Raw genomic sequence first — 24,318 nt, 5'->3', positions numbered from 1 at the left:
CAGGTTGGCGAAGTTCCTGGAGGCGGCGGCGTCGGTTCTCAATTACTTCCAGGCGTTCCTCGGTCGCATCGAAATTATGGGCAGCAGCAAGCGCATCGAAAGGGTCTACTTCGAAATTAAGGAGTCGAACATCGAGCAGTGGGAGAAGCCGCAGATTAAGGTGCGTTGTTTTTAGCGAGGTGTGGGTCTTGGGAACTTTTTTCTTTGCAGGAATCGAAGCGAGCGTTCTTCTACTCGATTGTCACCGAGGGCGGGGATAAGGAGAAGCTTGAGGCGTTCATCAATTTTTGCGAGGATGCGATTTTTGAAATGCAGCACGCGAACGCGCTTATGGCCGTGGAGGATTCCGGCGGTGGGGGACAGCAACGTGCGGCAAGCTACAGCGGTTATCCAAGGGTTGACGACGAGACAAGGTAAATCTTCCTTATCCTGTGCTCGATCCACGGGATCGGGAGGCGTCAAGGATTATCCGATGGCGCAAAAGGACGCGCTTTTGACATTCTCATGATCATTTTTTGGGAAAATACAGTCGAATGTTCCCTGGGGAATACCCCCCGTCCCCAAAACAGAGAGAGTACCCTCGGCTAAAAGGAGGACCTCTTTCTCTGTTATCACTAGCATCTGCGAGCAGGTAATCAAGTGTTCGTATGTTCACGGGTATTCCCCCCCCCCCAGATCACCCAGTATTACGTTATTTTTCAAAATCCCTAGCAGGGAGGACGATCAGCAAAAAGGAGGACTTGATCGTTCTTTCTCTGTTACCCCTAGTACTGTCACGGTAATCTGCAAAGAGGTAATGAAATGTTCGTGTACCTAAACGTTTTTGAAATAAAATGTATGACTGGGAAGTCTGGGGTATGGACCCCCCCCCCCCCCCCAGCAATTACCCTCGGCAAAGGATGGCTCGAAGGTTCCTTCCTTATTACCCCTAGTCCCCTCATGGTATTAGCGAAATATGGTAATCAATTTTTTGTGTTTGCTGGGGGGTATTCCATACTCCCCAGACCCCCCGGTGGTACGTTCTTCTTCAAAACCTAAACGTTTTGGAATAAAACGTATGACCGGGAAGTCTGGGGGTATGGAACACCCCCCAGCAATTACCCTTGGCAAAGGCTGGCTCGAAGGTTCTTTCCTTATTACCCCTAGTCCCCTCATGGTATTAGCGAAATATGGTAATCAATTTTTTGTGTTTGCTGGGGGGTATTCCATACCCCCCAGATTCCCCGGTGATACGTTCTTCTTCAAAACCTAAACGTTTTGGAATAAAACGTATGACCGGGAAGTCTGGGGGTATGGAACACCCCCCAGCATTTACCCTTGGCAAAGGCTGGCTCGAAGGTTCTTTCTTTATTACCCCTAGTCCCCTCATGGTATTAGCGAAATATGGTCATCAATTTTTTGTGTTTGCTGGGGGGTATTCCATACCCCCCAGACCCCCCGGTGATACGTTCTTCTTCAAAACCTAAACGCTTTGGAATAAAACGTATGACCGGGAAGTCTGGGGGTATGGAACACCCCCCAGCAATTACCCTTGGCAAAGGCTGGCTCGAAGGTTCTTTCTTTATTACCCCTAGTCCCCTCATGGTATTAGCGAAATATGGTCATCAATTTTTTGTGTTTGCTGGGGGGTATGTGCTGGGGGGTATTCCATACCCCCCAGACCCCCCGGTGATACGTTCTTCTTCAAAACCTAAACGTTTTGGAATAAAACGTATGACCGGGAAGTCTGGGGGTATGGAACACCCCCCAGCAATTACCCTTGGCAAAGGCTGGCTCGAAGGTTCTTTCTTTATTACCCCTAGTCCCCTCATGGTATTAGCGAAATATGGTCATCAATTTTTTGTGTTTGCTGGGGGGTATTCCATACCCCCCAGACCCCCCGGTGGTACGTTCTTCTTCAGAACCGCTCGCAAAAAAGTATGACCGGGGGGTGGGGGTATGGTCTCGAAAATTATCGTGAGAGGGCTAAACGTTTTTGGAAAGAAACCTATGACCCCCCCGGTATTACGTTCTTTTTAAAATCGCTCGGCCTTCAACACTCTCATGATAAGAGTGCTAACACTAAACGATTTTTGAGGGAAGTGTTTTACCGGGGGTCTGGGGGGATGGAACACTTCCCAGCAGAAAGAGGACCATCGGCAAAAAGCAGAGCTTGAGCGTTTTTTTCTCTATTACTAGCACTCTCATGGCAATCTGCGAAAAGGTAATCAAATGTTCGTATGCTCAGAAGTATTACAGACCCCCCCCCCTCTCTCCCAGATCACCCGGTATTACGTTGTTCAAAATCGTTCAGACTTTAACACTCATGATATTTTTTGTGAAAAAAACAGTCGAATCTTCCTTTCCTTTTGCCTTGTCTCTAAACTATCGTGTGAGTGTTAACACTATAGACGTTTTTCTTTTACCCCTAGCACTCTGCGAGAAGGAAATGAAATGTTCGTATGCCAGGGGTATTCCATACCCCCCAGACTCTCCCCCCTTTAATACAAGCAAAAAACTCACCATTAAAGTGTAAACGGATAAACGGTTTTGAAAAAGAACGTTATACCGGGGTCTGGAGAAAGGGGCTCTTGGCAAAAAGGTGGACTTGATCGTTCTTTCTCTATTACTCCAAGCCGGAATATTTCGAGCCATCCTTTTCCAAGAGTACTTGCTGGGGGAGGAATACCCCCAGACCCTCCGGTGGTACGTACTCCAAAACTGCTCAGCATTTAACCTGCTCATCAGGATCGTAGAGCTATCTCGCATATTTTCGTCAGAAGGCTCAACGTTTTTGAAAAAAAAAACGTATTAGGGAGGGGGTCGGGGAGGTATGGAATACCCCCCATCAAGTACTCTTGGCAAAGGGTGGCGCGAAATTTCTTTCCCTTTTACCTCTAGCACTTTCATGGTAATCTGCAAAGAGGTAATCAAATCTTCGTATGCTGGGGGGGGGGGGGGGTATGGACCCCCGGTATTACGTTCTTTTTCAAAATACCTCAACCTTTAACACTCATTATAATTTTTGTGAAAAAACCGTCGAATCTTCCTTTCCTCTTGCATTGTTTTTAAACTAAATTGATGTTGTTCGAGGAGAATGTACGATCGGGGGGGGGGGGGGGGGCGATCACAAAAAAGGAGGACTTGGTCGTTCTTTTTCGCACTCTGATGGTAATCTGCGAGAAGGGAATCAAATGTTCGTACGGTAGGGTGGGGAGAATTCCATACCCCCCCCCCCCCCCCTTCCTCACTCGACCAGACCACTAACCGTCGCAAATGATTACAGACGTCGCGATCCGATTCGTCAGGGCTACCAATCGCTCAAGGAGGGCATCAAGTACGGACTGTCCTCCCTCAGTCCCTCCAACATTAAGCACAAATTTAACGAGATGCAGCACATGAGCGTGCCCGAACTGTTCATCGGATTCTTCAAAACGATCTTCTTCGCCTTTTACTACTCCGGCTACGGCGTCTCGATCATCTTGCGGTAGGTGGCCTCCTACGCGTTCGCGGGACCGTTGTCGATTTTTGCGATCCGCAGGTATCTCGTCCACATACTGATGTCGCTGATGCGCGGACCTCAGCAGGAGGAGCCGGTCGTCGAGGTGAAGGACGAGGAGAAGGTCGGCCACATGCGCGTGCTTCCGGCGCTACCCGCCGCGGCCGACGATCAAAACACGCAAATGCAGGCGTTCGGTTTGGACATCACCAAGGAGGAGGGTGGGCAGTAAGTGTCTTTTTTATCGTTGCAAGTTGCGCGATTGCTTAATTTCCTTTCGGTAGATTGGTGCTTGATGGTGAGTACTTTGTTTAGTGTAGGCGTGTGGTAATAAGTGAGGTGATAGTATTATTCGATAGGTACAAGATGGCGCCGCACGAGTCGCCCACCAGCACCACGCCTTCCAGTCCGGAAGGAGAGGGCGAGACGACGCCCGAAGATGGCGGCGAGACTCGCGTCGAAACCGAAGCGGAATCGCCCGTGTCTCTATCGGACTTGCTTGGGTAACTCTCAGAGGCGCGTTTGGTACCTAGTAACCGTATGCTTTAGAGGGGACGCCGTTAAGCGGGCGGCTCAAGAGAAAGCCGAAGCTCAGGCGGCTCAGCAGGCCGCAATGCAAGCGATCGAATTGGAGCAGAAGAAGGAGAGTGTCGTGGAGAAGGCGGCCGTTTCGCAGATCAATCTGAGCGGTTACGGCCAGAGGGCGGTCTCGTTTCTCGCGCGTAACTTTTACAATCTCAAATACGTCGCGTTGGTTTTGGCCTTCTGTATCAACTTCATGCTGTTGTTCTACAAGGTATCCACTCTGGGAGTGGACGGGGAAGGTAGCGGTAGCAAGGAGGCCGATTTGATTGGGTCCGGCGAGGGTAGTGGATCGGGATCGGGCGGCGGGTCGAGCGAGGAGGACGATCTACCGGAGAAAGTGCACGTTGACGAGGACTTCTATTACATCGAGCACGTGATGCGTCTCGCCGCATTTCTGCATTCCTTAGTCTCATTTTCGATGCTGGTCGCCTACTACAATTTAAAGGTAACGACCTTGCGACGAGCCGATCTTTCGAGCCGGTTGCTTTCAGATACCGCTAGCGATATTTAAGAGAGAGAAAGAGATTGCGAGACGCCTCGAGTTCGACGGTCTGTATATTGCCGAGCAGCCGGAGGATGACGATCTCAATTCTCACTGGGACAAGCTGGTGATTTCGGCAAAGTAATTCTCGCGGAGAATCCCGAACTGTTTTACTACGAGTCGAAATTTCAGGTCGTTCCCCGTGAACTACTGGGATAAGTTTGTGAAGAAGAAAGTGCGACAGAAGTACAGCGAGAGCTACGACTTCGATTCGATCAGTAACCTGTTGGGGATGGAAAAGACGACTTTCATGCAAACCGAAGCTCAGGAGAGCACCAGCGTGATCTACTTGTAATGCGATCCCCTGCGTTAGTGGCGACCTCTAACCACCCACTTTTTTTAGTATTCTCAACATTGACTGGCGATATCAGATCTGGAAGGCGGGAGTTACGATCACCGACAACTCGTTCCTCTACTCCCTCTTCTACTTCATATTCTCCATTTTGGGGAATTACAACTTGTTCTTCTTCGCCGCCCATCTCCTCGACGTTGCCGTCGGCTTTAAAACCCTTCGCACGATCTTGCAGTCTGTAACGCACAACGGAAAACAGCTCGTTCTCACCGTAATGCTGCTAACTATCATCGTCTACATTTACACGGTGATCGCGTTTAATTTCTTCCGCAAATTTTACGTTCAGGAGGAGGACGAGGAAGTCGACAAGAAGTGCCACAACATGCTTACGGTAACTCGATTATTCGCAGCGCCACGTGGAGCTAACTCGCATTTTGTAGTGCTTTGTCTTCCATTTGTATAAAGGTGTACGCGCCGGGGGTGGCATTGGGGATGAAATCGAGCCGCCCGATGGCGATGACTACGAGGTGTACAGAATCTTGTTTGATATCACGTTTTTCTTCTTTGTCATTATTATCTTGCTTGCCATCATTCAGGGTATGTTCCGCATAGTGGATTATTCGCACTGTTACTATCCTTTCAGGTTTGATTATCGACGCGTTTGGCGAGCTTCGTAGCCAATTGGAGAGCGTTAAGGAGGTGATGGAGTCTACGTGCTTTATATGCGGCATGGGAAAGGATAACTTCGATAAGGTCCCTCACGGATTCGACACACACGTCCAGCAGGAGCATAATTTAGCAAATTACATGTACGTCAACGTTCACCGGTCCTTCGGAAAATGCTAGATTGATTTTGCAGGTTTTTCTTGATGCACTTAATTAATAAACCCGATACTGAATACACGGGACAGGAGACTTACGTGTGGAACATGTACACGCAGCGCTGTTGGGACTTCTTCCCCGTGGGCGACTTCTTTAGGAACCACGAGGAGGAGGCAGGTGGCGGCGCGGGCTAGGTTTATATTCAATTTTTTTCGACCGGGTTCTCTAACAATCGTGAAGTTAACGCAAATTGTAAAACTAGTTTTAATATTAAATTTTTCTTGATCAATATTTATGTAATGTAAATAGATTATTCCAAACAGGTAGACAGTCGCACTTTGAGGAAGCATGTTCGTAAATGACGACAGGTTCCGGATCATTATCACTTCAGCGGTAAGTCCCATTGCAGCAGTCATGCAATTTTTCGTTATCTGACTAATCGATGTTGAAAACAATGTCCTTTGTTGATCTTCAGAACACTACAAATGAAACTTTACGTACCAGATCACTATCACTTAAGTGGTGAGTGCGTGGCATCAATGGTGCAATTTTTTGACTGACCTGGTGAACTTATTTAGAATGGATTTATTATTGTCTCTCTTGTTAGGGGCCTCTGCTGTTCTATAGGTGCGACTTTGGTATTTACCTTTCGAATTAGGAAAACCTAATTCGGAGTAGCCGGCAGAATGCTCGGAACTGATCTACGGAATTCCCATCCTCTGCCACAGATGAAAAATTCTTACCTCAGCCCAGGTTCTAACACCTCAAATGTGTACCCTTTTGGAATTTTTAACTTACTCGCGATGAGGAGCTTCTGCTCCCATTTAAAAAAAAACTATGAGATTTCTTACATGCGTTTTCGGTCTGGCCAACTGGACGCCCGAAGAGATATTTCCCATATTTTTTGGGATTTTGGCACTTCAGCATTCATAGGTTCGTTTATTAGGAGCTTATTAGGTAGCACGAGAAAAGTGAAACTAGTCCTGTGCTCCCCCCCCCCCCCTACGTTATCCTAAAATGTTCGCCCTTTAGAGTTTCCGTGCATAAAAAATGTATGGCACCTGCTGCAAATATTTTGATGATGAAAGGAGAGATTTGTTGAGCGTTTCTCGAAAGCATCTGTTAGGGTAGTTTTCAAGAAAAGGAAATCGATTCCTATTGTGCGTTTTTTTTTGCGCCAGGAGAACGGTGCGTGCGAAGACGTTTCTTTCCGATTTTTAACAGAGCGCAAGGTAGAAGTTTTGTTTATAATGTCCTACGTCGCCAACGCCTTGTTGGATTTTGAGCTCTACTAACGTTTGTACTGCCACAGGAAATCCCCCCCCCCCCTACTATTTAACGAAAATTTGATTACATTCTTCCGAGAATACTTCACAGCATGAGGAGGAGAACGTCCTGGTAGTCTTTGCGAAAGGGTAATCGAATTTTCGTGTATGCTCAGGGGGGGGGGGGGATTCAAACATCCCTTTCTCTTCAAAATAGTTTCACCTTCAACACTCTCATGATAGTATGGAAAACCTACCCCCCAGCATATGAAGATTCGGTTGCCCTTTTCCGAAGAATCTACTTGTACAACCACACATTAAATGAGGACTTGCACTGCTACGATACCCTTCAAAAGAGGGTAACCGATTTTTCGTATGCTAGGATGAGGTATGCCCAGAGCTGGGTAATCGATGCTCGCGAGCATTTTTGAGAAAATGAGAGTGCTCGTCGCTCGAGCGGTTTTTTTAGAACGCTCGACCCCCGGTGCTTACGTTCCTCACCAATATTTTTGGTAAGCACTATGGACCCCCCCCCCCCGCACAAGATTCAGTTTCCCTTATTCATATGCCTGTAGGTACTTGTACGACAACTCCACATTAAATTCAATGCAAAAGAAAGGAAACTAAATGTTCGTGTACTGGGGTGGAAGACCCCCCGATGCTATGCTCTTCCCCCAAAAATATCACGGAAAGTCTTGAGGACTGAACATTCTTATGCTGGGGGGGGGGGTATTCCATACCCTCCAGACCCCCGATGATCAGAAAAAATGGTCAGTCCTCAAGACTTTTGGGATAAATTTTGGGAAAGAACTGAGGGATCTGGAATACTCACCAGCATTCAAAGATTCGGTTGCCTTTTTCCAAGGATTATCCTTGAACGACCCCACATGAGGACTTTTCAATTCAATTTTTCCTATTCCCCTTGCACTCTGCGCTGCCTTCGAAAGAAGGTAACTGAATCTTCATATGCTGGGGGTATTGGAATACCCCCCCCCCCTCCACCAGACCACGAAAGTCCTTCCCCAAATAGTAGGTACCATTAAAGTTCTGAGGACTGAACATTTTTGGCGTGCATCGGGGGGTCTGAGGGGAATGGACCCCTTCAGCATACGAAGATTCGGTTGCCTTTTTCCTAGGACTATATTTGTACGACCTTGCATATTAAACGAGGACTTTTTCCTATTACCCTTACACTGTTAACGGTAGCCTTCAAAAGAAGGTTACCGAATGTTCATATCCCCCCCCTCCCCCCCCTATCACACTGCTACGTTCTTTCTCAAAAAGTATCACGAAAGTTATGAGGACTGCACATTTTTTGGCGTGCAGCTAAACGTTTTTGATAAATAAGCCCCCCCCCCCCCAAGCAGAGAGAGTGGTAGTACCCTGGGCAAATAGCGGGTTTGATAGTTCTTTCTCTCCCCTTGCACTCTCATGATAATCCGCGAAAACGTAATAAAATTCTTGTATGCTGGGCGACCACATTAGCCCCCCCCCTCCCCTCCCACTAAGTATCGAATGCTTCCAATGTAGGTTAAAAATAACCTTATCTTATTAGGACAACAGCAGGCGAGAATTTTAATGTCCCAAGCCTCTGGTTTGTACATTAGTTAATGTACTAGGAGCATATGTAATTTGGGGGGGGGTCTATTATTAATTGAAAGTAAAGTTTCATGGAATGTCTCACAAGTGGAGAACGGAATGTGCGGAAAGCTCTTCCAATGTAGTATCCTTTCTCTTTTCTAGTACTTTGACTTTCATAATTGATAGGTACGTAATGTACGAGAGGGGGTGTTTCTGCTCCTCATGCAAAAGAAGTTGCATGACATTTTACTTACAGTACCAGAAACATCTCCTTGCAGATAATATTCTCCTAATACAAACGTTGGAACAAATTAAAATGAGGTATAATGTATCCCGACTAATATGAAAAATATCCTTTTGCACACCCTGCTCTTCTGATAGGGAATACATGCTGCAATTAAATTAAATAAATTGGGAGAAGAAATACAATCTCGTACACTAATTCTCCTTGTACGCAATACCTAGCTGTTCTGTTTGGGCAGGTGTCTGTCTGTCTGATAGTATCAAAATCAGTGCTTTCTACTATACGCTTTGACGTCATTGGAGCTAATTATTTATGTAGTGCCCAAGAAATCGTTTTATTGTTAACTCAATTAGTATACAACGTTCGTATGAGTTCCAGTTGCTGCAGAAGATTTAATGGGTTCCCAACACCACCTGTACTATGCATTGTCCCACCTCGTAGGCCCGTTCGCATAAATCCAAAGTGATAGTTTTGTTAGCGCATGCGCGTATGGAGTCTGCATAGACGTGGTCGTAGCTGTTCACCAACCGCTCTACGTTTTGGGTGCCATCGGGGAACATAAAATTCGCGCGAAGATACTGACACTTTAAAAAGCACTTAAAACACGGATCGTTGCAGAACTCGACACGATTGAGCCATTTTTCGGCGAGCGCGACGTCGACGCCGCTCGCGCAGACGCACTCGGAAAACGACACGGACATGATTTCCTGGCGTGTGTCCCAGTTGGGGCTGTACGTTTCCTGGAAAAAATGATGGTAATACTTTTGCGATATGTAAAATGCGAGTTACCTCGGCGCTCACGGCTAGTAGAAGTCCAAATAGTAGACGCATGGCTTCGACGGTTCTGGAAAACCTAATACAGACACGTTCGCGTTTCGTGCAAAATTGCCGTGGATAAAGTTTTATCGGAAACGATGTAGACGTGCTTGTCTAAAGCAGCCATTAGCCACGAAGCAATACCGATATTGCGAATTTGAAATTAATTCATTTCCGATTACTTTCGGGAAAGTTTCATTAAATATTACTTTTCCATGACCCCCCGGAGCTACTACCACCCCCTCTTAAAACACTCTGTATTAAATATCTTCGGAAAAGACAAAGACATTTCGAGTGAGGACGTAGCACCGGGGGGTATCGAATGGTATGGGGAGGAAAACCCCTCAGCACAGGAGAAATAATCGAATAATCCTTTTTTAAAAAACTACCACGAGAGCTATTTTTGGAAAAATTAAATGAAATATTCATTTCCTGGGGAGTATTCCATAGCCCCCACCCCTTCCCTGCCTTCTGATGTTGCGCCCTTGCCCGAAATGTTTGTATATTTTCTATTTGGTTCCATCCGGTAAATGCGGTAAATTTATTTTCTTTTTAGGATATTGCGTACAGAGAGAGGGGGGGGGAGGGGCCTGGACAGTATATAATACCCCCCAGCGCAGGAGGAATCGATTAATCCTTTTCTAAAAGGAAATCTACTACGACAGCTTTTTTCGGGAAAGCCCCGTTAAATATTCCTTTACTGGTGTCGTAGTAGCACCGGGGGGGGGGGGGGGGTCTTTGTGTGCTGGGGAGCATTCCAGTCTCCCCAGTGCCTAACTGCCTACCCAAAACGTTTAGTCCTCGTGATAAAAAGAAAGTAGTATTGTGGGTTACCTATGTAATACCACCTAGGCAATACCCCCCCCCCCTCCCAGTATACAAAGATTCGGTTTTTTTGCTTCTGCTCGCAACACAAGAAATAACAGTTCTTTGGCTACCAGGGGCACATAATGGGCTAGATAGTTTTTTCCATCATCCACACCCTGCCTTCACATACACAAATCTTGTATCAGGATTCCGCGAAATCTTTGCGGTTTAATTGGGTACAGGCTCGATTAAATTCAATTCAATTTCCACTAAACTACTTTAATATTAACGTAAAGCTCTGAGCGTCGTATAAACTGGGCGCTATACCTCTGCGGTAGCGCTATAATTCCCGGCAGTGGCGCCGTCGTCGGCAGAGGCCTTCCCTTTAATGGAACTATAGAATATTTCCGTATAATTTCCGCAAAAAATATAAAGAGGCAGGTTTTGGCGAACGGTTCTCCTAAGCACTTCCTCCTTCCTATAAATCACAAAATTGTAAGGCCCTACGTCCATTTTATCAGAAGTTTACCTGTGGAAAACGGCACGAATTCATCAAACGAGGCGAGCTTGTCTCCGTCTAGAAATCGTTCGGGTCGAAAAACTCGAGGATCTCCCCAAATGGTTTCGTCCATGAGAACCGCCTGTAAGTTCACTAAAACCGTTGTGTCCTGAAACTTTCGTTCAACCTGGTGCTCTATGATGTGGTGGTTACCTTCGGTATGTTGTAACCTTCCAGGACTACGTCCTTGTAAACGCGACGGGATGCAATTGGAATGACACTACAATACCTTTGGACTTCGAGTAGAACGGCCTGGACATACGGCACTCTGTCGACCGGTTTTGTTAGAAGTGGAAAAATTAACTTGCAAAAGCTTACCTTCTCCAGTCGGGGTAGCTGAACTTGTGCTCCCTGCCGAAGTTCGCGTCTAGAATCTGTTGAACCTTCAGCTGCACGTCCGGATGCAGCAGCATCATCAGGAAGGCATAGTCCAGAGTGCTACTAGTAGAATGGGCACCGGCGACGAACAAATCGAGACAAACCATCAGCAGTTGCTCGCCTTAAATCTCGACATTACCAAGTGAGGTGCACTAAAGGAGAACTTACTGGTGAAATTCGTGGACGCGCCACCCATCGCTTTCATTTGGGTAATAAACGCGTACATCAGATCGCTCTCGCAACCCTCCACCCACCTCCTCTGATGGTCCTCGATCGTCTCCATTAGGAACTCGTTCAACTCCGCGTTCAGCCTCTTAATTAAATTATAACCGATAGCTTCCGGAACGATGAACCTTAGCCAGGGAAAATAACCCAGCTTCCCTCCCGCCATGTCGAACACGTTGCTTCTTCGCTCCAGAAGTTCGAGCAGTCTTTCGAACTGCGCCTCGTTCTTCTTAATGCGGGCTCCGGCGACCAAGAACCAGATCAGGTTTATAACGGCCGGTTGTACGAGCCGTCCGATCTCGACCGTCCCGTTCTGTTCGTCGATCGCGCAGGTGACGTCCTCGATCTCCTCGCGAATCTTTTCCTCCATGATTTCCTTGCCGAGTCCGATGTCGCGCAGGTGACGGACGATGAATCGCTTCTGCTCGACCCACAGCTTTCCCTCGGCGCAGGTTATGCCCGGACCGGAACCGATCGTGCGCAGTTTGCCGAAGAAGTTGTTCGGTCTTGCGTTGTAGACCTCGCTGTCTAACATCTTCTTTATGATGGGGTAGTCGCAGACGGCGACGAGGAGCTGTTCGCCCGCCTTGAGACCGAGCACGTTGGTGTTCCAGTGCTTGCACATCTCCCGTAGTACGTCGTGCTGACCTCTACCGACGCGTTTTGAGAATCTGCGTACGTACGGCAAGCTTCCGACGACTGGCAGCCATGGTGGCCCTGCAAGTTTCGTAACTCTTTTCCAAAGGTGATATTCATATATTTTTTGCCAGGTCCAATGGCACGCAGGCGGTCAAGAGAACAGAGCAGAAAAAAGTGTATTCGCGTATTCTGTTCTCCTGCCACCAAAGAGGACGTAGAAAAAGAAAAAGCATCTTCTGCTCTCCTGATACCAATATCGCATAAAAAATCAAAAACACTTTGTCTAAGTTTTAAATATAAATATTCTTCAAAGGACGACTTTATCAGGAGTACAGAACAATTTGTACTCCCACATCTTATTCTCTTTGTCACTAAAATTCGGCGCCAAAAGTTACTCTTGCAGAAAAGAAAACCAAAAACCGAAATCTTCCCCATAAAGCGATAATATCTGAAGAGCACATAAAAATATTTGCTTGCGGTCTTGACCCCAAAATCGTTTTTAAACAACCGTTATGTAAGTGATAACCTTCACCAAAAAACGATTACCTATATCAGGAGAGTAAAAAGTTATCTACATATGTTTTCCTGATAACAATTTTTCTAAGGAGTGGTTGGAGTTGGAATGCTATAGCTTACCTGGAGGATAATTGTGAGGCTTCTTCGACGAGTAGTAGAGAAGAACACTAACCAAAAAAATGAGAGCGATAACGAGTAATAACAGCATTTCTTCGGACTGACTACGCATAATTTTGCACTATACGGTAATAAAATAAAATGGCGTGTTCGCTTTATGAACCTACACTTATCGTGCTGATGAACCCGGGTGTTTATTATTATTTTTTTTTATCAAGTTGCTTATTCAGTTCAGAGTTCATCCAACTGTATGCATTGCATTTTTAAACTCTGATAACGCGATTGTTTACCGAGAACCATGATCTACCTTCTCCTAATTTTGTTTCTGACGCTGGAAGCTGTTACGCGTTATTTTTTTTGGAGTGCAAGGAAGGTATAGCAAATGGTGTACTCCGTCAGTACTTTTCCCTGACAGAGGTCTTGAACTTGAGTGTTTCAATGACCCTTCTCATCCTCCATCGACCAATTCAACGTATCAAGCGGTAGCCCAGATTAAGAGCGGCAGAACAGAGAGTAGTGCTTTTTTTTTAATGAACTAGGGAATAGACTTTAAGACGGGAGGAATTGCCAAAGTTGTGTCGATATGGTCCGTCGTGTACGGTGAGATACTGCATGCCGCACCAGACCCACCCGGTACCACGTACAATATCAGTTTGGTTCAAAAAAATTTAACTCCTATTTCGTGATCGACCTATCAATTCTAGATTTGTCCCGTTGTAAACTCCCATTTTTTATATATATAATAAATTTCTGGTAAATTCTCCTACCTTAATGCTAAAAACAAAATTTGAAGTCCTTTGCCGGGATCCGAACATTATCATTTATCAGTAAATGCGATTCGAATCAGGTTCATGCAATTGAGTCTCGTAGGCCGGTTCCTTTAGGAATATTATGATTACGCTAAATAATCGACCAATACAATACAATAACTACAGCTTACAAAGAAGTGACGAGACAGTTGAAGTTTAGGTCCTGCCCCGGTAATATCGGCATTTCAATGTAATGTTGTCCCGTATTAATTGCGAATACAGGTTTGCACCAGACTGTCGAAAGCATGGATTGAGATCTTCTTTATTACAGGAATGAAATGCCAATTTCTCCCTACACTGAATAGTAATTTTAACCGTTTATTAATTGCATTCTGCTGGGAGCAAAATGCAGCATATCTCTGGGGGGTATGGAATACGCCCCAGTAGAAAACATTGATGATCTTAGAGTTCTAGGATAATCATTCCGAGTAAGACCATCAATTCTTCAATTTTGGTGGGGGGGGGGGTATTCCATACTCGTCAGACCGCCCCCCCTCTTCCCACTGCAATTTTTCACCAAAACTTACAGCTTTCACTTGTTTCATGATAGGTTTTTAAGGAGGATCTTTGACAAGCATTTTTGACGGCAGCGTGGGGTATGGAATGCCCCCAGTACAACGGAAGCATTGATGATCTTACAGTTCTAGGATAATCAATCGAAGTGAGACAATCAATGTTTTCATTTTACTGGGGGGGGGGGGGGGGTATTCCATACCACCCAAACCCCCCGGTGCAATCCTGTTTCCTAAAACTTGTACAACATTCACTTGTTTCATAAGTTTTTAAGCGGGATCATCGACAAGCATTTTTGGAGACAGCGTAGCACCCGGGGGTCGACTGGGGGTATGGAATAACCTCTAGTAAAACGGAAGCATTGCATAGGATAATCATTCCAAGTATGACCATCAGCGCTTCCATTTTTCTTACCATATCCGTCAGACTCCCCCTCCCCCCTTTTCAACTTTCACTTGTTTCATAAGTTCTTTAGGTGGCCCGTGAGGCGCAGTTCTCAAGGAAGCGGGATGGACGAATAGTACAGGAGAATTGGCAACATACAAAATAAGATTGATCACTCGTCGATTCGCAAATTTTCTAAATGGGAGGCTTGAGGGGGACATTTTTATGGAACAGCCAAACAGTCTCGTGAAAGGATAATTTGTGCGCAAACCGAATAAGTTCCTGTATGGACTTAAACACGCGCCTCTAACTTGTTGGAGGCACAATAAAAATGATTGTTGTGTTGTTTTATATATCGTTAATTGTAATAATAATAATTCACAGTAGTTGTAACACCACCGTCTCTAAGTTGGCTACTCCTTAGTATTGTATTGTAGTATACACATGTCATACGTGTATTGTGTGTTGCCTATTTTCCATTCCAATTTGAATATTTGATGCAAAATGGCGGCTGAACTCCTATTGTCGCAACCTTAGACAAGGAAACCTAATCTAAGGTCGCAACTGTCTCTATAAAATTACTGTACATTAATCTAACAGTGGTGCCTACAAACGACCCCAGCAATACCGTCGAGTAAACGACGTATAAGCGCCATTTTGCACTGCCTGTGCTGCGTTTCGGAGCAGATCTGATTTAGCATTTACAAGATATTATTTGTTCAACAGCTGCGCTAATATACACTACAGGGCGTTTCGACTCTTGAGAACCGTAAGTTAGCTGAATGTCGCCATTTTTTGTAATCGCTGAACGCAACCAAACCAAACGTCAAATCGTGTTGTTTACATCTTTTAGGTTACAACGTGGAACTTTCTTCCCATTTCCCACCTTCGAACGTACCTGCTTCCAATTTCATTCCAACCATGGCAGTAAGTGAGACACGGGGAGGTGTTGGGAGAAAGTTTTTCATACCGATTTCTTTCAGCCGCAACAGAAGGGAAAGCAAGCGACGAAGGGGGCGAAACAGATCGTTGAGGAAAATGTGTCGACCCTCAACTTCTACCGAAACATGGCAATCGCTTCGAACGCGACTTCGCTAATCATTTTGGTCTTTTACAATTCGCCTATCAGTATCGTAAGCGACGCTCGCTGTCCCACGGCTCGTCTTAAATCCGTTTCTTTTAGTTTCTCTACCTGTTCTCGTGCTTCGTGTACATCGCCTCCTATCAGTTTATGGTCTACATGGCCAAGACCAAGCACAGCGAAACCGGCCAACTCGTCGATAGCGGCGTGGACCTGAACATGGAAGGCGGCATCGCCGAGTGAGTCGATTGACCGCCGATCCCGTGTGTTAAACTATCGATTTTAGGCACGTGAAGGACATTATAATATTGACGGCCGGCTGCCAGTTGCTCTCGTCCGCGATCTCCACCTACTTTTGGTTGCTGTGGCTTTTGGCGCCCGCGAGAGGCTTCTGGTTGGCGTGGAAGAACATTTTGGCGCCGTACTTCTTCCAGGAGGCGCCCGTCGATCCCGCCGCCAACGAGAAGAAACAGAAGAAGTTGGAGCGGCGAATGCGAAGGCATCAATGATAATTAAATCGTTTAAATAATGTTGTATATAAGACGTTGTATCGATCGCCACTTTTATAAGCCTTCGTGTTAAAAGACCTTTGTAATCATTTCCTCGTTCTGTTGAGACTCGCACATAACATGCACAAAATCGTGTGCTGAAGTCGAAAAACTACAGCATTTAATGTCTCAATGTAGCGTTTTATTGTTTGGAAAATACTTGGGGGAAAGCCCTTCCCACCATAGTAATTTAGATCTAATGTTAATGTAAGACAAGATTTGATAAGCTGAAGAATGGCCATCCCAAAACAGATTTAAAAGCAACTCCAATCCTTTCCCATTTGTGAAAGAATCACATCCCTAAGTCTCGTACGCAAAGGACATGAAATACATTGTTAATTAGCCCTGACATTCTTCAGTCCAGAAGGTATGTGAAGGTCTTGAATAAAGTAACCTTAGACGCTTATCGCTTTATCCGGAGGAGGTGGAAATTGACATAGTTACGAACGAATAAGTCACGGCAATCGCACACACGCTACCGAATGACAGGGCCCCCCGGACCAGATACAATACCGGCGAGGGTGGAGAAGGCAATGGCAACCCACCGCCCTGAAATACGGACTAAGATATGAATGAGATGATAGAAGTTAAAGGGTAAGGGTAAAATGTGCAATTTCATGTAGGATTTGTAGAGCAATTGTACTTCAATGATGCAGTACCTGGAATTGTCTTTTGTGTATGCAATTGGTACATTTGCGCCATCTCTTTGGTAATCCCTATACTTTTCCCAATTAATTTCTTGTAATAGTTGAACCAGTTCCAATGAGATGTCGCCACGTACGTATCTACCTTCACAAGAACATTTTAATTTATGCACTTAATAGCCACGTCCGACTCAATTCTTCTTAAATGGAAGTTGAAAATGTGCAATTTCATGTAGGATTTGTAGAGCAATTGTACTTCAATGATGCAGTGTCTGGAATTGTCTTTTTTGTATGCAATTGGTACATTTGCGCCATCTCTTTGGTAATCCCTATACTTTTCCCAATTTATTTGCTTGTAATAGTTGAACCAGTTCCAATGAGAGGTCGCCACGTACGTATCTACCTTGGCAAGAACATTTTAATTTATGCACTAAATAGCCACGTCCGACTCAATTCTCCTTAAAGGGCAGTTGAAAATGTGCAATTTCATGTAGGATTTGTAGAGCAATTGTACTTCAATGATCCAGTATTTGGAATTGTCTTTTGTGAATACAATTGGTACATTTGCGCCATCTCTTTGGTAATCCCTATACTTTTCCCAATTAATTTCTTGTAATAGTTGAACCAGTTCCAATGACATGTCGCCACGTACCTATCTACCTTCACAAGAACATTTTAATTAGCCACGTACGACTCAATTTTCCTTAAAACCATAGGACGGGAGTCTACCTTGATAGATGGAGAAAGAGCCGGCCAGCGCTGATTCCCAAGGGGAGGGGGATAAGCTACCGGCCGATTGTCTTCTGGATTACGCAGGAAAAGTGGTAAGCGACAAGCTGGCATCCAATCAGTTCGGGTTTAGGAGAAGGAGGTCCACGGTTGATGCCCTAAGACTAATCGCCGAGAGAGTAGAGGCGGCCAATAACTGGAGGACCAGTTAAGTTTGCCTGTTGGCGTCATTAGACGTTAAAAATGCGTTTAATTCAGCGAAAAGTAGATAGAAGCATTATCACAGCGTTGACTAGCTTAATACATCATGCTGTCTACGCGACGAATTTTTTACCCAGCACGTCTCCTGGACTCTACCCAAAGTACTAACTGATGCTGGCTAATGAATCTGCGACCTTGCGGTTATGAGCAATGATATAAATAATTTAGTGTACAGTGACTTTATAGGAGTTTAGCCGCCATTTTGTATCAAAAACTCGAATTGAAAAGTAGGCAACACACAATACATGTATAACATGTGTTGGGTATGCAACAATACAATACCATAGTATATGATACACACTAACTGTATTATAAATGCTAGTGTGTATAATCAATGCCTACGTATTTAGTTTGACGGTGTAACCTTACCTTTAGCCACTGTTGCTATGTAAATTTGCCTTTGACAGTTTTGTTTCTTTGATTGCGTGCAGATGGCGCTTGAAACATTTCGATTTTGTTGTGTCTTTTCGTAAGTTAACGGTTTTTCTCTTCTTTGCCCTTTTGTTGAACGTGAGTGCCAAATTTTGACTTGGATTGGAAGGATGGCGGTTCCTACCAGCGAGCCGGATCGTCTTGTTTCCCTGACTAAGGCCCTGAACATTAAGTGAGCGACTTGAAATCTTGCCTCCATTACATCCTGTGTTTTTAGCGAACTGATTTCCAGTGATGGTGCCGTTTTTGAAGTGAACTTTGACGACCTCCCCAAGGAAGAGGACGTCCTCGCCTACAATCAAGCGGAGGCCTACGAGCACAGCAACTCCGCGTGCTGGGGAGTCACCGACGACGATCGATACCTAGATGCCGAACCGTTTGAGTTACTCGCGAAGAAAATGACCGACCTTCTCGAAGACGGATCGATAAAGAAGAAGGTGATTCGGGAGGGTTACGGCGATCCGATACCTGACAAGGCGTTCGTTACGATTCACTATAACGCCTACATCGAGTACAACGACGAGCCCTTCGATTCCACCTACATTCGTAAGAAACCGTTCAGTTTTACGGTGAATAATAGCGAGACGATCGCCGGCCTCGATATCGGCACGCAAAGCATGAAACTGAGCGAGGTTTCGCAGTTTTTGGTCGTTCCGAAGCTGGCTTTCGGACCGTTCGGTTGTCTACAGCGTGTCCCGCCGAACTCTACCATTCTCTACGAGGTATGTCTTTTTTTGCGAGCTTAATCAGAAGTTTCTGGCAAGTTCTACTTTGGTTTTATCCCCCCCACCCCCCTTTTTACTTTATTTAATTTTACCATTGAAATAAAATTATATTATTAGGTAGAGGTGATGAACGTCCTGGATACCGCGTGCGCCTCCCGTCTCCAGGCGAACGAAGAACCGCAGTGCTTCACTCAGATCAATCGACAGGCGCACGCCTTGTGCAACCAGGCGAACGAGGCGTTCAGCAAAGGCTCCACCTCCAAAGCGGCGGTGCTTTACAATCGAGCTGTCGAGAAACTCCAAGCGGCGACTCTACGCGACATGGCCGACCAGGAAAAGCAGGAGGAGCTCCTGCTCCGCCTCTACACGAACCTCGTCGTCTCCTACACGAAAATGAAGGAGCCGCGTCGCGCCTGCATCAACTGCAACCGCATTTACAACCTCTGCAAGGGCACGTCGCTCAAGATCCCTGCCAAGGTCTACTTCAACCACGGCCGTTGCCTAATCCAGCTGGCCGACTATGAGTGGGCGGAGCGAAAGTTGCGGCAGGCGCAGAGAATGGAGCCGAATAACCGGAGCATATCCGACGAGCTGCAGCTACTCGATCGGAAACGGAAGGAGAGCCGAGATCGCGAGAACGAAATGGCCAAGGCGATGTTTCCAGAGATGGTAAATATATACAGGGTGTACCCATGTGATTTTTACCATTATTGTTACAGATCAAGTGCGGCAAAAGCATCAGTCCGGAATTCGAGAAGACGACGACCAATTACTGCAGGGATCTACTCTCAGACGGCGGCAGCGTGCAGTACAATCTTCCCGGTAATCTTAACGAGACCGAAATCGCGTTCTGCAAGAGGGAGGCAGAAGCGAATGGACTCGAGTTCGTCTGCAAAAAGCAAGAAAACAAGACCGTTTACTGCTTAGTTAAGCCCCAAACGACTTAAGAGCTATGGCCAATGAATTATTGATTTTTGTTACCGTTCATTATTATCGCTTTACTGTATTGAGTTTTACTTTGTCCTTTTGCAATAGAAGTATATTTTCAGTTTCTTATTCTGTGTATTGCCTTTATAAACCCCGCTGTTCTGTGAGTGTTCTGTCTGTCTACTCAAAGTTGTCAAACGTTGCGGTGGAGGTGAAAGGAGGCAAAAGGTAGGTATGAATAGAAAAGATAGAGGGGAAGTGACTCCTGCAAGGGAAAGGTACCAAAGAAGGTGATGAAAGAAAAAAACCGAAAAGGGCGTGAATAGTCATGATAGAGGTCATGAGAGAGTTATAAAAGAAAGAAATGTGGGGGAAGGGGCAAAGAAGAAAGTCCTCTAATAGTAATAGAAAAAGGCCTTTTCATCCATCATGTTCTCCTGGTTTGCAAACAAATGCCACGAGTATTAGGAAAAGAAACACCTCCTCGCACATCATATGCTCCTGATACAGAAATGGAAAATATTTAAATCAAAATAGAGCTTTGAACTAATTCTCATCGTGATAGAAAAAGACCTCTTCGTGCATTATGTTCTCCTGGTAGCAGGAAACAATTGACAAAAGTTTGTCAACAAATAGCAGGTGTATTATCAGGAAAAGAAACACCAAAATCGTCAAAAAATCTGTAGGGATGCGGTCCGTTCATCCGGCCTTTTCAATGACAATCCAAAAACGCTATAACACCTAATAATCAGACTGTAATACAGGAACGAAGTGTTTAGTTTTCGAGCTTCATGGCTTTACTCCAATGACAGGGGTGGGCACAAAACCCACAAAAATTATAGTTTGCGTGAGTTTTTTTTTGTAAAATTAATTATTCAAAGCAAAAAGCATGGTACTGACATCTATCATTATTAATGAAGACTAACATTTTATCGATAAAAGCAGGATACTTTATTATTACCATTACTTTAATTACATCTATTTCTGAAAGATGTCGCACACAATTTTTTTTAAAAATATAATTCATAAAACCAACGTTAGATGTCAGAGCGTATTATTTTACATACAGTAACCATAGATACATTAACAATTAACCTCGAATGTACAAATAAAAGTTTGTTTATTTTATTAATCAAAAAATGAACTTTATTATCGCTCCTTTCGTTCTTACAGGTTTAAATTATGGAACTACAGGGAGTGACAGGAAAGCGGCAGACAATTGAGGAAAATGAAACTGATCGCTCTCGGTCATCGGATCGGAAGACATGTAGTTCTCGATGGATAAGAAACGTTAGCATCGAATTCCGACAACACAAATTGTAATCCAAACAAGCGGACATGGTGGAGAAACGGTTCAAACATCTCAACGTTAAAATCGAAGCGTTCACATGTTTGCAGCAGCTGCAGATGGTGCGAAAGCTTCGAGGAATTATTCGATAGAACTACAGATACAAAAACGGTAGTGGAACGGAGCAAAAGTGTTACGTAGTTTGCAAGCACGAAAAATGGATTGTTCTTCTTGCGAACTTCGAGTAAAAATTGTAATTCGTACCAGTGTCGAATGTTCTATCGACTTTAAACGAAATCCCGTGCAAGAAATTACCAATAACAGTAGAAAATTAGTTTTCCGATCATTGAGTATGATGTGTTGCCTACAAACCAGGCTATATATTTATCAAGTTTTTTCTGTCGTATCCGACCGTTGGCTCAGTTAGTCCATTTTGGCCTTTAGCATACAAAACGACCAGAGCCTGAACACCTACATCAAATGATATGTAACCTTTGTTTATTGACTACGGTCATTGAATAATTTTAGTTTATTCCATAATTAATAGTTGATGATCTTAAATATCGTCCCGTCATCTGGCGTAATTAAGTCAGATTCAGATGTTACCAATAAATGTAGGGCACCTCTATATTACCATTATATTAGTTGTTTGAGCTTAGGGAACAGATTTCCTTTAACACACGAGCTGCGAGTTCATTAAATTAACGTTTGATGTCGAAAAGTTACGTTTTCAAATGTAAATCCTTTATTCAAAAACGGGACTCGTTTTGATTATTATTTTGTAACATTTCGGCAGAGGGTAGCAATAGCACTTATCTCAATACGGTGTCCTTCATGTACTTAATTGGGGATAATCAAGCAAGTCCCGAAGTTTCAATATGGGTACTCGATATTTGTGTAGCCTGGTTTGTAGGCAACACATCATGCTCAATGAAAAGAAAACGAATATTTGTTTTTGCAATTCGTAACTTCTTATGCATGGGAGTTTATTTAAAGCACTTGGAAGAAAATTTCAATACAGAACCATTTTACAAAAACTTTCACAAGAAGATCGCACAAACAACACATTTTTGGGTACTTGCAAACTGCGTAACACTCTCGCTCCGTTTCGTTGCCAATTTCACTACCGTTTTTATAACTTTAGTTCTGTCGAATGAACTCAAGGCTCAATTGTTTAACGAATAGCTTCGCACCATCGGCAGCTGCTGCAATTACGTAATCGTTCCGATTTTAACGTTGAAAAGTTTGAATGGGTTTTTTGCGAGTGCTTCAACGTGTCCTCCTGTTTTGGTTACAAAGCCTTTCCCTTTTCAATTTGTGTTGTCCGAATTCAATGCTAACGTTTCTCATCCATCGAGAACTACCAGTCTTACGATCGGACGACACAGAGCGATCAGTATCATTTTCCGCAATGCCCGAGTCTGCTGCTTTACTGTCACTTCCAGTTGCCAGGTCCACAATTTAAACCTGTAAGCGAGAAAGGAATGATAACAAAGTTTAATTTTTGACTATAAAATAAACAAACATTCATTTATGCATTTGAGGTTAAAACTTCATATATCTATGGAAGCGTCTATGGTTTTTAATAAGAGCGCTCTGACATCTAACGTTAGTTTCATTAAGTATACAAAACAAGTAGGATGGCGACATCTTTGAGGTGTAGGTTGTAACAAAAATAATGTTTGTAACTAAGTCCTGCATTTATCGAAAAAATGTTAGTCCACAATAATAAAGACAGATGTCACAACAGTATATTCAGCTTGGATTATTTTAATATTACCAAAAACTCAGGCAAGGCTATAAACATTTTGGGATTTGTGCCTTTCCCTGTCAAAGGAGTAAACCACGAAACTCGCAAAATTAAACTTTTCGCTCCTGTATTATAGCCTATGCCTGCCTATGCCTTTGGGTCAGCGTGTTTGGATTGCCAGAGGACAGGGCGAATGAACGGACGGCCGTCCGTACAGATTTTTTGACGATTTTAATAAAGTATCTGTTCGCAATATACGAGTTAAATCGCCATTAAGAGTACGCCGCAATAAATAAGAATTTTAAATCGGTGTGCATTTTAAAGACTTTTGAGAGTTAAGTTTCATGTGAGTTAGGTTAGATACAAGATTGAAAAAATTTAAAACGCCCAAACTAATCTGACCTAACCTAACTAGCACTCTAACCTAACCTCACTAGAATTTTATTTTAACTTTCAATCTCCTCACACATCATATTCTCCTGATACCAGATTTTTGAGCTAACCTAACTACCACCCTAACCTAACCTCACTAAAATTTTATTTTAACTTTCAATCTCCTCGCACATCATATTCTCCTGATACCAGATTTTTGAGCTAACCTAACTACCACCCTAACCTAACCTCACTAAAGTTTTATTTTAACTTTCAATCTCCTCGCACATCATATTCTCCTGATACCAGATTTTTGAGCTAACCTAACTACCACCCTAACCTAACCTCACTAAAGTTTTATTTTAACTTTCAATCTCCTCGCACATCATATTCTCCTGATACCAGATTTTTGAGCTAACCTAACTACCACCCTAACCTAACCTCACTAAAGTTTTATTTTAACTTTCAATCTCCTCGTACATCATATTCTCCTGATACCAGATTTTTGAGCTAACCTAACTAGCATTCTAACCTAACCTCACTAGAATTTTATTTTAACTTTCAATCTCCTCACACATCATATTCTCCTGATACCAGATTCGTGAGCTAACCTAACTACCACCCTAACCTAACCTCACTAAAATTTTATTTTAAATTTCAACCTCCTCGCACATCATATTCTCCTGATACCAGATTTTTGAGCTAACCTAACTACCACCCTAACCTAACCTCACTAAAGTTTTATTTTAACTTTCATTCTCCTCGCACATCATATTCTCCTGATACCCGATTTTTGAGCTAACCTAACTACCACCCTAACCTAACCTCACAAAAGTTTTATTTTAACTTTCAATCTCCTCGCACATCATATTCTCCTGATACCAGATTTTTGAGCTAACCTAACTACCCCCCTAACCTAACCTCACTAAAATTTTATTTTAACTTTCAACCTCCTCGCACATCATATTCTCCTGATACCAGATTTTTGAG

At 44.1% G+C, this 24,318-nt stretch overlaps 5 protein-coding genes across 7 annotated transcripts in view; 3 read left to right on the top strand and 2 right to left on the bottom strand.

Moving 5' to 3' along the window:
* The window catches only part of LOC116180259 (ryanodine receptor), a 37,523-nt gene extending 31,514 nt beyond the window's left edge, over window positions 1-6,009 (top strand). For all 3 annotated transcript variants that reach the window (XM_031500159.1, XM_031500158.1, XM_031500157.1), the window contains 12 exons: window positions 4-160; window positions 211-413; window positions 3,266-3,466; window positions 3,521-3,706; window positions 3,838-3,981; window positions 4,028-4,508; window positions 4,555-4,685; window positions 4,737-4,895; window positions 4,948-5,287; window positions 5,337-5,493; window positions 5,540-5,705; window positions 5,756-6,009. In XM_031500159.1, the coding sequence (XP_031356019.1) occupies window positions 4-160; window positions 211-413; window positions 3,266-3,466; window positions 3,521-3,706; window positions 3,838-3,981; window positions 4,028-4,508; window positions 4,555-4,685; window positions 4,737-4,895; window positions 4,948-5,287; window positions 5,337-5,493; window positions 5,540-5,705; window positions 5,756-5,912 (2,482 nt within the window). In that variant the 3' untranslated portion in view covers window positions 5,913-6,009. The remainder of the gene's footprint in view (window positions 1-3; window positions 161-210; window positions 414-3,265; window positions 3,467-3,520; window positions 3,707-3,837; window positions 3,982-4,027; window positions 4,509-4,554; window positions 4,686-4,736; window positions 4,896-4,947; window positions 5,288-5,336; window positions 5,494-5,539; window positions 5,706-5,755) is intronic.
* A 3,088-nt stretch (window positions 6,010-9,097) lies between these two features.
* LOC116180263 lies at window positions 9,098-9,711 on the bottom strand. The gene is made up of 2 exons (XM_031500164.1): window positions 9,598-9,711; window positions 9,098-9,548 (listed from the first exon to the last, which is right to left on the bottom strand). Exons 1-2 carry the CDS (start codon window positions 9,637-9,639, stop codon window positions 9,201-9,203), a joined length of 390 nt encoding a protein of 129 aa, XP_031356024.1. The 5' UTR covers window positions 9,640-9,711; the 3' UTR covers window positions 9,098-9,200.
* Window positions 9,712-10,698: 987 nt separating this feature from the next.
* LOC116180260 (probable cytochrome P450 305a1) lies at window positions 10,699-13,016 on the bottom strand. The gene is made up of 6 exons (XM_031500160.1): window positions 12,869-13,016; window positions 11,537-12,310; window positions 11,309-11,489; window positions 11,144-11,258; window positions 10,961-11,099; window positions 10,699-10,909 (listed from the first exon to the last, which is right to left on the bottom strand). The coding sequence occupies exons 1-6, from the start codon at window positions 12,975-12,977 to the stop codon at window positions 10,701-10,703; spliced, it is 1,527 nt and encodes a 508-aa protein (XP_031356020.1). The 5' UTR covers window positions 12,978-13,016; the 3' UTR covers window positions 10,699-10,700.
* A 2,325-nt stretch (window positions 13,017-15,341) lies between these two features.
* Window positions 15,342-16,333, top strand: LOC116180262 (transmembrane protein 208). The gene is made up of 4 exons (XM_031500163.1): window positions 15,342-15,498; window positions 15,555-15,704; window positions 15,755-15,891; window positions 15,939-16,333. The coding sequence occupies exons 1-4, from the start codon at window positions 15,493-15,495 to the stop codon at window positions 16,159-16,161; spliced, it is 516 nt and encodes a 171-aa protein (XP_031356023.1). The 5' UTR covers window positions 15,342-15,492; the 3' UTR covers window positions 16,162-16,333.
* A 1,116-nt stretch (window positions 16,334-17,449) lies between these two features.
* Window positions 17,450-19,984, top strand: LOC116180261 (inactive peptidyl-prolyl cis-trans isomerase FKBP6-like). Its single transcript, XM_031500162.1, has 4 exons — window positions 17,450-18,438; window positions 18,484-18,988; window positions 19,109-19,660; window positions 19,711-19,984. The coding sequence occupies exons 1-4, from the start codon at window positions 18,377-18,379 to the stop codon at window positions 19,936-19,938; spliced, it is 1,347 nt and encodes a 448-aa protein (XP_031356022.1). The 5' UTR covers window positions 17,450-18,376; the 3' UTR covers window positions 19,939-19,984.
* Window positions 19,985-24,318: the final 4,334 nt, after the last annotated feature.

Source organism: Photinus pyralis, unplaced genomic scaffold (genome assembly GCF_008802855.1).
Source record: "Photinus pyralis isolate 1611_PpyrPB1 unplaced genomic scaffold, Ppyr1.3 Ppyr1.4_LG9, whole genome shotgun sequence".
NCBI classification, from domain to species: domain Eukaryota; kingdom Metazoa; phylum Arthropoda; class Insecta; order Coleoptera; family Lampyridae; genus Photinus; species Photinus pyralis.
This window is presented reverse-complemented; position numbering and strand designations above follow the sequence as displayed.